The sequence below is a fragment of the Prinia subflava genome, chromosome 1 (genome assembly GCF_021018805.1).
Source record: "Prinia subflava isolate CZ2003 ecotype Zambia chromosome 1, Cam_Psub_1.2, whole genome shotgun sequence".
Lineage (NCBI taxonomy): Eukaryota > Metazoa > Chordata > Aves > Passeriformes > Cisticolidae > Prinia > Prinia subflava.
The window spans coordinates 56,306,786-56,318,783 of NC_086247.1; the positions used below are offsets into that span (position 1 = coordinate 56,306,786).

The 11,998-nt window shown below is 41.1% G+C and overlaps 2 protein-coding genes and 1 long non-coding RNA gene across 5 annotated transcripts in view; 1 reads left to right on the forward strand and 2 right to left on the reverse strand.

Moving 5' to 3' along the window:
- Window positions 1-1,624, forward strand: part of CCDC102B (coiled-coil domain containing 102B) — a 134,989-nt gene extending 133,365 nt beyond the window's left edge. For both annotated transcript variants that reach the window (XM_063397302.1, XM_063397315.1), the window contains one exon: window positions 405-1,624. In XM_063397302.1, coding sequence (XP_063253372.1) covers window positions 405-494 — 90 coding nt within the window. In that variant the 3' untranslated portion in view covers window positions 495-1,624. The remainder of the gene's footprint in view (window positions 1-404) is intronic.
- A 36-nt stretch (window positions 1,625-1,660) lies between these two features.
- On the reverse strand, window positions 1,661-9,326 carry LOC134550534 (uncharacterized). 2 transcript variants are annotated; one of them, XM_063397284.1, is made up of 3 exons: window positions 4,968-9,326; window positions 4,034-4,221; window positions 1,661-2,255 (listed from the first exon to the last, which is right to left on the reverse strand). In XM_063397284.1, the coding sequence occupies exon 1, from the start codon at window positions 9,157-9,159 to the stop codon at window positions 5,641-5,643; it is 3,519 nt and encodes a 1,172-aa protein (XP_063253354.1). In that variant the 5' UTR covers window positions 9,160-9,326; the 3' UTR covers window positions 1,661-2,255; window positions 4,034-4,221; window positions 4,968-5,640. The 2 variants fall into 2 exon arrangements, with proteins under 2 accessions (XP_063253354.1, XP_063253346.1); XM_063397276.1 differs by having other exon boundaries at window positions 1,661-4,221.
- Window positions 1,661-9,463, reverse strand: LOC134550592 (uncharacterized). The gene is made up of 2 exons (XR_010080366.1): window positions 9,324-9,463; window positions 1,661-4,173 (listed from the first exon to the last, which is right to left on the reverse strand). It is a non-coding gene; the product is annotated as an uncharacterized LOC134550592 (long non-coding RNA).
- Between the last annotated feature and the right edge of the window lie 2,535 nt (window positions 9,464-11,998).

The window sequence follows — 11,998 nt, forward strand, 5'->3', positions numbered from 1 at the left end:
CCTCTTTGATCTTTTACACTATTCCCCACTTTCCCTTCTTGTCATAAAAAGATCCATGAGTTAAAAGTAAGTACTTTAAATGTATCTTGAATAGCAATAGGACTGATGTGCAGAACTGGCAATCAACAAAAAATGGCTCCTAGACATCCAAAGTGCAGCTTTCTTCTCACTGTGAAAGACAATTCCAAGTAATTTCCCTGAAACCTATACTGTTTCATTTCTTATTAAGGAATCAGCTGAAAAAAATATCTAATCTGTACAATAGAGAAAGATTTTCTCATCTAAATTCTAATGTCTCCTATTGAAATCTTTTTCTTGGAAAAATTTGAGCTGTAACTGTTTAAACTTGAACTGACTTTTCTGTTTCGTGTTGTGGTCACAGCTTTTTAAAAATTCCATTTCAGAGTAAAGAGGCAGAAGAAGGTGAACACAGGATTTGGGACCAGACAAAGTTCCTTGTTTGCTGTTGGAGAGTCTACCACGACAGTGAGTGAAGATACAAGAGATTACCAAAAAACCCTGCAGCAACAAGGCTAACAGCAAAGAGGAGAGGCAAACACTGTTCATAAAGACATACAAGAAAATCTCACTGAAGAAGAGTCAGATATATACAGGAATATTGTATGCATTGACATATGCATATGCTAGAGTCAGGGTGCACCTATTTAGAAGTTATATTGGCCATTGTCATTCCTTTCCAGTTGCTCTAACTGTTCTCTTCTAAAGAAAAGATGGACTTTAATTAAATTGTCCCATATTTTATCTTTGGGAAAAAGGACTTTAGAATGTGCATGGTATATGAGCGAGCAATGTTCATATTCTGTCCTGGGAAGACATTGGGTCTGATATGGAAGGCAGTAGTTTGTTTCTTGCTTTGCTTGTGTGTTCCACTTTCATACAGAGGTGGAAAAAAATCTGTATCACAGTACCACCTGTTCTACCAGGGTGACAATTTTCTCTCATTAAAAAAGAAGAAAAAAATATTTTATTTTAAATACCCAAATATTATCACATACACATTTTGATTAAAGAAATATCCTTTCCTTATGTGTTTCTTATACTCATCACATAATAAAATTAATGCATCTCAAATTCATCTTATTGTCTAAATATCACATTTGAATTTAAATTTTACATTATTTATTGTCCATGTAAAAAAATTTGTAAATGTCACGTAGGAAGTAACATAAGTATGTTAAGATAAACTGGAAAAGCAGATTTTGAGGATTTTAGAAAATTCCCAATTTATAAAAACATCAGCAATTATCAGCCATGAAGTGAGACAAAAATTATAATTTTGTTTGCCATGTGCAATTGATAATGAGTATGTGCAGGTTCTGTTTCACAAATATTGCTGTAATTGTTCAGCAATATGTTTGTTTCATTCCTTATATCCCCATAAACTGAAAACTTATCTGAGGGCTCTAGTTGTATCTAAAGCTATGTCCTTCCTATGAGAGAATTGTGAGATGTCTTAATTTCTTTTGTAACCTACAAAAAATGAAAAATATTAAAGATTATTGATTACACAAGAATCCCATTTTTCCGATGAATTCTCTGAGCTGCAGATGCTTGGAAGCTGGGAACAAGATGTTCTTATGATCATCTCTTGAGCTTTAGGCTGCTGCTGTTAGCGTAGGAAAACATATAACCACACAGAGGCGATCATATGCGGTTCTTTATTCCAGCGCGCGGGACACCGGGGTGATAATACACCCAAATCTGATGTCCAAAGCATACAGAGTCGATTCGTGATTTTTATAGTTTAAATTATACACATGTTAACTAACCCCCACCCCTAGATACTGATTATCCTATTCCTTAGTTACTATCTTAAATCATACCTACGCTTCTACCCTGATCCACACTTGATTTGGTTAAAACAATAGCATGGAGCTGTTTACAGAAACTGACGCTTGTTCCCAGCTAGCTGCGTAAGTTCCAGTTGTACGTTCTCTACTTTCCTCCCCCTATACATTACTCAATCTAGAAATTATATTTTTTAACCCTCCACCAACATTCCCCTCTTTGAAAGTATTTTCACTCTAATATACTAAGTGTAAATGCTTTCACTTAATACAGTCCATTAGGCTTCAGAGTTCATACTGGATGTTCATCTTCAAATCCTCTGTTGTCATAGGCTTTGTCCGGGATGTTGTTGCGGATTGAAGGTGCTGGGTTCCGTGCCAATGCCTTCATTATGGTCCTGTTCTAAGATGCTTTTTTCTGTATCTCTCTCTTCAGGATTCTGTAAACTAACCAAATTACTAAAAATATAATCAGTAAAATTATCAGATTTTCAAGGATAGACTTTATCCATGAACTCACATTCCATCTTAATCCTTCAAAGATTTTACCTAACCAGCTAGTAGCTAAATCTTTTTGTTCCTTTTGTGCCTCATGCTCTATTTGTTTTAACTGACTGATGTCATGTTCTACATCTGCAGTTACATTTGGGATGTGGATGCAGCAATGGTCGATTTGTCCCTTTAAATATCCACACACTCCGTGTTCTTTCAAAGTAACATATCTAAAGCCAAACGATTTTGCAGGGTCATTTTGGTGGTGGCCTGTAATTGCACATTGAGTTCCCTAAATCCCTCTCGTGTGATTCTTGCTAATCTGTCTACCTGACCTGTGAGTCTATATAGCATTTCTCTATTTCGATAATTTGCAATGGGACCAAACAAGGATTCTAGGGCCTACCCAATCTTTACTCCACTAGAGGGTTCCTTCCAAGTGTCATCTGGGTTCTTGTCTTCTGAGACGTCTCGCTTTGCTTTTATTTGCAAGGCTTCACTGCTCTTGTTAAATGGGGATTTCTTCCAAATTGGACATAAAGTGGGAAGGCCCAGGGTGATTTCTCTTACTTCCCTGTCCATAGGCAAGTGTGTTGTCCATGTGCCATCACTCATTGCCCATACAAATGGTCCTGGACTTCGAATTGTACTCCTGCTACATCCTACTATAATCTTAGAATCTATTTTGCCTTGTTTGTGTTTAATTTTCCTGCAGGCACAACTAATTCGTAAGGCTATTGCCAATGGTGACCACTGTTTCATTTCTAGATTGTCAGAGGTGCAATCATAAATTTTCTTACATACCCACCAACTTACCTTATTTGCCTCTTTCTGACTGCTAGTATCAGTATTTGCTACTGTGGGATCTGTCTCATTTTCAGAGCCTTTCTATTTAATGCACCAGGGTGTGCTTTCTATATATTGGAATTTCTGGAGGATGCTCACAGACCATGCACTGTCCCAAGGTTCCAGTCCTTTCTAATCTTTCTCTTCACATTTCTACACTACAACACTTTCTGTAGCGTTGTCCCTGATCTTTTGATAGCGTAGAAACCAACATTGCCATTTTGCAAGGTCTTGGTCCTTAACCCACCACTCTATGATTTGTCCCAATTTGCTATTACTAAGAATGCACTCTGACTTTCTCATGGGCTGCATATAGGAATCTTCTGTTATCTTCTAGTATTCTCTGACCACCACCCTTGACTCTGGTACTTGTTTACAGTTAATTGTTTTGTTCTCTCCTATTTCAGGTAATTTTGACGTTATTATTCCCCAGCTTACTGGGTCCCCTGCTGCCTTTGGTATTGGCAGACAGGCCGTTATTCTGCTGGTATTATGCATTTTAGCAAAGTCTCTGACCAATCTAATCATTACATTCTCAGCCTGAATTTCATTAGAAATTTCTATTACTTGTGTTTTTGCCTGTATCTCTCTCTTCATTCTAGAATGAAGAGTTGTTAGTTGACCCTTCTGTATCCCATATCTCAAAGTAACAGCAATCCCTACTGGTGACATTAGTATCCATGAAATTAACATTACCCACAGGAAGAGCATGAGCACAGTTACCAATACTATTTGAACAGTTACAGACGTTTCAGCCTCAGCTTTGTTGGTCTAAAAGTTTCTACAGCCCACGACTGGACTCCACGAGGGACCTTCTTCACACGCGTGTAGTGTATCTAGGGTTCCACTCCAGCCACTTTGACTGCTGTAAAGGTGGTTAGCAGTACCTGATGGGGACCAGTCCACTTCTCTTTTAGTGGTTCTTCGTTCCAGGTTTTGATGTATACCTCATCTCCTGGTTCGATATTGTGGACTGGATTCTCCAGGGCCAGTGGTCTGTTCTACACGAGAACACTTCGGAGCCGAGCTAGAGTTTTCCCGAGGGACAGAACATAATTATACACATCTTGTTTCCCTGTGACATGAACATTTGGATTGGGGTTAGGAGATTCATATGGTTTCCCATACAATATTTCATAAGGACTAACTGACATCCCACTCCTGGGCTTTATCCGAACCCTCAGCAATGCTATCGGCAAAGCCTGTGGCCACTGCAGTTTGGCTTCCTGGCATATTTTACTGATCTGCCTCTTCAGTGTCTGGTTCATTCTTTCTACTTGCCCACTTGACTGGGGTCTCTATGGTGTGTGGAGGTCCTAAGATAATCCCAATAACTTGCTTACCTCTTGTACCACCGTGGCTATGAAGTGTGGGCCTCTGTCTGATGATATCCCTAGGGGCACCCCAAACCTGGGAATGATCTCCTGTAATAACCACTTAACTGTTTCCTTTGCTTGGTTTGTGCGACAGGGAAGGGCTTCTGGCCATCCAGAAAACGTGTCAACCCCTACTAACAGGTATTTGTATCCCCAAGTTTTTGGCAGTTCTGCAAAATCCACTTGCCAATAGTCTCCTGGTTTTATTCCTATCCGAATTCTGCCTAACTGTGCCTGTCGTCTAGCTACGGGATTGTTTTTCAGACAGATTTCACATTTAGACATTACTGACTTGGCCATTGTTTGCATCCGTACTGAGATTAGGTATTGTCTTAACTACTTTACCAACGCCTCTGCACCCCAGTGACACTCATTATGTTTTACTTGTAAAATTTCTCTCATTACCAAAGGAGGTACTACTATTTGCCCTTGTGCGGTTACATACCACTCTTCTGCGTTCTTCTGTGCCTTCAGCAGTTGTGCTAGTCTGTCATCTTCGATTGTATAGTTTGGCTTCGGAGGCAAATTAAATTGAGAGATATTAAGTCTTGATGGTATCAATGCCATTGTTTTCTGCACCTCTCACGCTACCTGACGGGCTGCCCAATCTGCTTTTCGATTTCCTTCACAAATTTTGGAGTTGCCTGATTGATGTGCCTTGCAGTGCATGATTGCTACTTGTTCAGGTTTTTGTACTGCATCTATCAATTGTAGGACTGCATCTTGATGTTTAATATTCGTCCCTTGGGAGGACAGCAGTCCTCTTTCTTTCCATAAAGCTCCGTGTACATGCACTACTCCAAAGGCATATTTGGAATCAGTCCAAATATTCACTGTCTTCTCTTCACTCCGCTCGAGTGCTCTGGTTAATGCGATTAGTTCTGCCCTTTGTGCAGACGTGTTAGGTGGTAGTGATTTTGCCTCTATTACTACATCAATTGTAGTTACCGCATATCCCGCGTATCTGGCTCCGTTCTCCATGAAGCTGCTTCCATCTGTAAAGAGTTCCCACTCTGGTTGCTCCAGGGGGACATCCTTCAGATCTGTTCTTGCTGAATAAGTGTGCTCGATGACTTCTAGACAGTCATGCTCTAATGGGCCTTCCTCAGCTGTGGCACCTAGAAATAGAGCGGCCTTTTCCAGCTTCCCAGTCGTTGGGTCAGGACTCCCAGTGCCAGTCGCTGCCTTTCATGCACGTACAGCTGAAAGTCTTTAGACAGATCAGGTAACCCCAAAGCAGGAGCAGTTGTCAGTGCTTCTTTTAACTTCTGGAAGGCCTCTTTCTGTGGTTTGCCCCAGGTGAACGGCTGCGTCTTCTGAGCCTCGTACAAGGGTTTTGCAATCAGTCCATAGTCCATGATCCACAGGCGACACCACCCTGTCATTCCGAGGAAGATCCGCAGCTCGTGTAGATTCTGAGGCTCTGGAATAGCACAGATAGCTTGAATACGATTAGTACCCAGTTTTCTCTGCCCTTGTGAGATTTCACATCCCAGGTAAATCACAGTCTGTTGGGCAATTTGTGCTTTTTCTCTGGATACCTTATACCCTCCCATTCCTAGTGAATTTAAGATCTCAATGGTTACCTTTATGCAGGTCATTTCTTCCTCTGTTGCAATCAAAATGTCATCTACGTACTGGAGTAATAAATATTGGTCTCTTGGTACTTGCCCTTCTCTGGTCCAGATTTCCAGTTCTTTTGCCAGTTGACTTCCAAAGAGAGTGGGCGACCCCTTGTACCCCATCGGTAATCGACTCCAGGTGAGCTGAGTTTTTCTTCCACTTTCTGGATGTTCCCACTCAAAGGCAAATAGTTTCCTACTTTCTTGGTCAAGGGGTATACAGAAGAAAGCATCTTTTAAGTCAATTACAGTAAACCATTTATATATCTCTTTTATGGATGCTAACAATGTATAGGGATTGGCAACCACTGGATGAATGTCTTTTGTTATTTCATTTATACCTCTTAAATCCTGTACAAGTCTATACTCACCATTGGGTTTCTTCACTGGGAAAATTGGGGTGTTGTATTCCGATTTACATTCCTCTAGAATTCGATATTTTAAAAATTTATCAATGGTCTTTGCTATTCCCTGTCGTGCTTCTGGTTTTATAGGGTATTGTTTGATTCGTACAGCCTTTGCTCCTTCTTTTAACTCTACATGTACCGGTTGTGCCAATTTAGATTTTCCAGGTACATCTGTTTCCCAGACAGAGGGAATTACTGCATCTTCTACTTCTTTAGGAATATTAGAAATTGGTTTTTCTTTTATCATCAAAATCTTTCCTGTCTTAGACTCCGGAATTTTCATTACGAGTTCACCATTCTCAAAAGTAATTACTGCCTCCAGTGCTGCCAGTAGATCGCGCCCTAAGAGCGGAGTTGGGCAGTCTGGCATGTATAAGAATTCATGGGTCAAGATCTTATCTTCAAAGCTCAATTCTAGGGGTTGCAAGAATGGCCGTACCTCCTCCTTCCCTGTGGCTCCAATGACTGCTGCTGACTTGTTCCCGATTTGCCCCTCAAGATAATTTAGTACAGAATGTGTGGCCCCCGTGTCAATGAGAAAATCTACGTCTTTTCCTTCTAAATGCAAAGTCACCATGGGCTCTCTTGATCCTGGCTCCCTCTCATGTAAAACCATGACCCTGGCTACACCATCCAGCTGATGCTCACCACTTTGATTAAACATACTGTCTAACTGAGGCTGACCATTCTGGCTAAACCGGTTTGGACACTCCCTTTTCCAGTGTCCCTCCATCCGACAATATGCACACTGATTCAGACCTAATCTACCATGACCAGAACCTCTGCCAAAGCCACCTCTATTAACGCCACGACCACCTCTACCACGCCCTCGCCCCTGTCTCTGTAAGACTGCCAAAAGGCTTTGCCCCTGTTTCTTGACAATTTCTCTGTCCCTGTTATTATAAACTTTCCAGGCAACCTCTAGGAGTTTATCCAAGTTTCTTAACTCTTCACCTTCCAGTTTCTGTAGCTTTTTCCTAATATCTTCCTGTGCCTGACCCAGAAAAATAAAGGCAAGCTGAGTTCTTCCTTGCTCACTGTCTACTTGAAGATCAGTATATCTTCTAGCTGCTTCCTTAAGTCTTTCTAGAAAGGCAGTGGGAGATTCTTTCTTTTCCTGTCGAATTTCATACAACTTAGACCAGTTCATACTCTTAGGTATTGCCTGTTGAACACCAACTGAAATCCACTCCTGATATCTCTTTAGCCTTAACATATCTACTCCAGAGGGGTCATTAGCATCCCACTCTGGGTCTGCAGTGGGAAAATTATAATCCAGTGTCCCTGTCACCAAACCATTTCGTATGTCTTCTCTAGCTCTTTCTCTTGCTGCTCGAAGAACCATATCTCTCTCTGTCTCATCCATCAGAGTGTCTAATATGACATGAATATCTTCCCAATCAGGGTTCTGAGTTTTCATTATCATCTTAACCACACGAGCTACCTTATCTGGGTTTTCTCTATACGTTCCGGCTGATTGTTTCCATATAACTAAATCAGCAGGTGAAAAGGGTACCTTTACAAAGACAGGTCCATTAGTTCCCACCCCTTGCCTTAGTGGTGCAATAATCGTTCTCTTTTGTTTGCCTGATTTTAATATACCCTTTCCTGCCTGAGGCCACTCCAGGGCCAGTTTTCCTCGTGTTCGGTGAGCTACTGGGGCGTCTAGTTCATCTGCTTCACTGTCACTACTTTCCATTCTATCTGTCTTCTTCACATTCCCCCTTTGCTTCTGCCTCACAATCACATCCTGGACAGGTGAATCGGGGAGGGGAGGATACAGGGGGGCAGACGGGCCAGAAGCTGGTGAAGGAGGTGTAGGTGGGAGCGGAGGGTACCCTTGAGCTGGTGTTAGAGGGGGAATAAATCTTTCAGCGGGTGTGGGCGGGGGAGCAGGATAGCTTTGAGCAGGTGTATGTGGAGAAGGGGGGGTTCTCTGAGCCAGCGGAGGAGGGACCGGCACCTGGGCAGGCAGAGCAAGCGGAGGAGCGGCTGGCACAGGCAGAGGAGGATCAGCAGACAAAGGTGGGGGTGAAACATATTGTGCTGGCGCGAGCGAGGGGTGTGTAAGAGAATCAGGTGGGGTCAGGGTGAGCGGGGTAGAACTTGGTGTTGAGGGGGCCGTGGTGGTTCCAGGAGCCATGGGAGATACCAATAATTCCGATTCCAGTTCATCTCTTTTTCCCCCTAAAATTTCACTTAAAACTGCATGTTCCATACAATGCTTATTTTGGACGCAAGCTAGACACTTATTATTCTCAAGCTTCATTGCTTTCATTTTGTCAAGCCACAAAACCGGTTTCTCAAGCAAGCACAGAAATAAGTCAATATATGGTAATTGTTCTACCCTTCCATCTTGTGTACAAAGCAATCTAAGTTGCATAATAACCTTCACATCAAAAGACCCGTTTTTCGGCCACCTCTGATTTTCAGGCAAAGCGTATTTTGGCCAGTGAACATTACAATATTCAATCAACTTATCTTTTCGTAATTCCTGACCGAAGTTCCCCTCTTTCCAATGTGCCAACAAACAACCCAACGGAGAAGAACTTGGTATAGAGGCATTATTGCTGCCCAAAACCTCTTTTAACCCTTTTAGTTTCTCCATATTACAGATACATAAAACCACAGATGCCGAACCTGCAACGCTTTCGCGATGTCTGACGGACGGCTGCCTAGGCAATACCACCAGGAATTCCTTTTGCCCAACCAAGCGTAGCTTTCGCTGCGTCTTAATGGCAGGCCCCCAGACCAGAGAATAAAGAACCTTACCTCTCACCAGGGGTCGTTGTGAGCGGCGAGGGTCGCGGCTCCGATGGGCTCCCCGAGAAATCACCCGGTGCCGGCTGGAGCGTGATCGGGTCGCGGGGTCCTGGCTGCGCCCACAAGGTCCCGTCCTGGGTCGCCAAAAATGTTAGCGTAGGAAAACATATAACCACACAGAGGCGATCATATGCGGTTCTTTATTCCAGCGCGCGGGACACCGGGGTGATAATACACCCAAATCTGATGTCCAAAGCATACAGAGTCGATTCGTGATTTTTATAGTTTAAATTATACACATGTTAACTAACCCCCACCCCTAGATACTGATTATCCTATTCCTTAGTTACTATCTTAAATCATACCTACGCTTCTACCCTGATCCACACTTGATTTGGTTAAAACAATAGCATGGAGCTGTTTACAGAAACTGACGCTTGTTCCCAGCTAGCTGCGTAAGTTCCAGTTGTACGTTCTCTACTTTCCTCCCCCTATACATTACTCAATCTAGAAATTATATTTTTTAACCCTCCACCAACACTGCTGGAGATGGGGTGCTAGTGCAGAAGTATCTGTGTTTTGACTACCTTTATACATTCTTAACCCTCTTTCATGTTTGTCAGGACATAATAAGGGATATACAATGAGGGACTTCTGTCTGTGTTCCCAGTAGCTGATTCACAAGTTTATCAACAAGGTACAGAGATACTGTGAGACAATTTATTTTTAAATGGAGCTTTAGCACGTTAAACTTAAAAGAATTAACAATAAAATAAGATCCATAATTCGTTTTTTCATAATTCAAACTTCCGTCCTTTATTAGCTCGCTGGTTCAAGGTTTTATATTAGACAAAGCATCTCTGGTCTTGTTCAATTCATGGTGAAATGACACACTGACTTTCTCTAAAACCCCATCTGCTTTTCTTATGCCAGCGTCTTCACAACGCCACAGTGTGTGAAATGGCTGCATTGAAAATGTTGATGTGCACAATAGAAATGGAAAGTGCACAATTATTGATTTTCAGGTGCTGTAGCAGACAAATGTACTTCTATGGTTGCACTGAAGCACTTGAAAATATGGCAACACAATAGCTTACTGATGAAAGCTTGTATCATTTAGATAAGCTTTAGAGATAAGCTCTTTTGCCTGTTTTCCCTCTGACAAGCCACTAGCAATACGGTTGTTTTAGAGATAAAGTATGGTTTCAGAACTGGCCAGAATGCCTATAAGATCCAGAGTGTCTTTCAGCCCACAGTAATAACTGTGGCTAAAACTTAAGTAAAATGATATAATGAATTACTGGGGAAATTGGGATTCTGTCTTTCCTGTCTCTATGCCTAAATCCATAGGAAAAACAAATAATGTTTAATTGGAGCTGGAGAACACTTCTGTGCTAACAGCTTGGTGGTGTAACGTGGATATTGAGGGAAATCAAACCAGAAGCTAGTTTCTGCTGCTCTGTCTAACTCTGCTATAAACCCTTTTGTATGTGTTCACTGTATTGTACTATCCAGCAGGTGAGATGCACCTGGCTAGTCTAAAAGTCATGATGACAATAAAACACCATCATGTGCTAGTTCTTTCATGCTAGTTTTAAAATTTATATTTCAAAATGTCAGTATGGTATCTTTTCTTTCTCATGAGGAAATTTTAGTTTATTTTGGGATAGTTAATATTGACATTTATCCCACACATATCTTTCTGTTCACTTATTGAATATATTTTACTTTCAGGCACCTTCTAAATAGCACTTTTTAAGTTTTCTTTCTTGTCTCTTATAGATCACACAAGATGTCTTACTTTTTCATAATTTCTTCCTATTCCTTGAGACAGAGAAGACTCAGCTGCTTTCATAATTTAAATAAAATATTTATGTCATCTTTACATACACAGAGAACTTCAGAGAAGCCTCTCTGAAGAAGTAAATCCATAAATTAGTCACTTGAAAATGAGTCAAAATAAGATGATGCATGATTACCCTGGCTGCAATTGAGAATGTTTAAGAATGATAATTTATGACCTTTCCATAATAATAGAATTTTTCCTGACCTTAAATACACACCTATGATATTTGCTATATACCAATGTTCCCACCCAATCCTCTTCACATTTTACATGTGGGAAGTGAAGACACACAGATTTGTGCAGCAGTGATTTCCTCAAGGTCGCCAAGCGTAATTATGGGAAAGCCAAGAAAACTAACCTTAAATCTGGCTGCAAACAATAGAGCTGTTCTTCATCTTCTGAGATGAGTGGTGCCTAAAACAGTGGATTTTCAGTAGAAAAAAAGGCTTTCCTCTTTTCCTTTTTAAGATAATAAACAGCATGAATCTTTTATGTGGATCAATTTTACAAACTGAATTATAAACAGTGACAGAAAGACATGGAAATAATTTTCACAATGCTCAATTAAACCTTGTTTAATACTATAAACGTCTGTATAATTTAATATTGTTACATGCACAGAAAGATAGGAAAGAATAATTTGTGTGGTCTTGTGGCCCTGTACTAGTTGACATGGAAACAGTGGTGTCTTGGTTTGAAAGACAGATATCTGCTAGGAAGGGGGCAGGACCTCTCTAGAGGTGGAGCAAATCCCCTCCCTCCAAACTATTCTAATTAAAAAAAAATTAAAGGAGCTTTTAGACAGAGGTATGGGGGTAGGAATAACAGTTCTTTACTA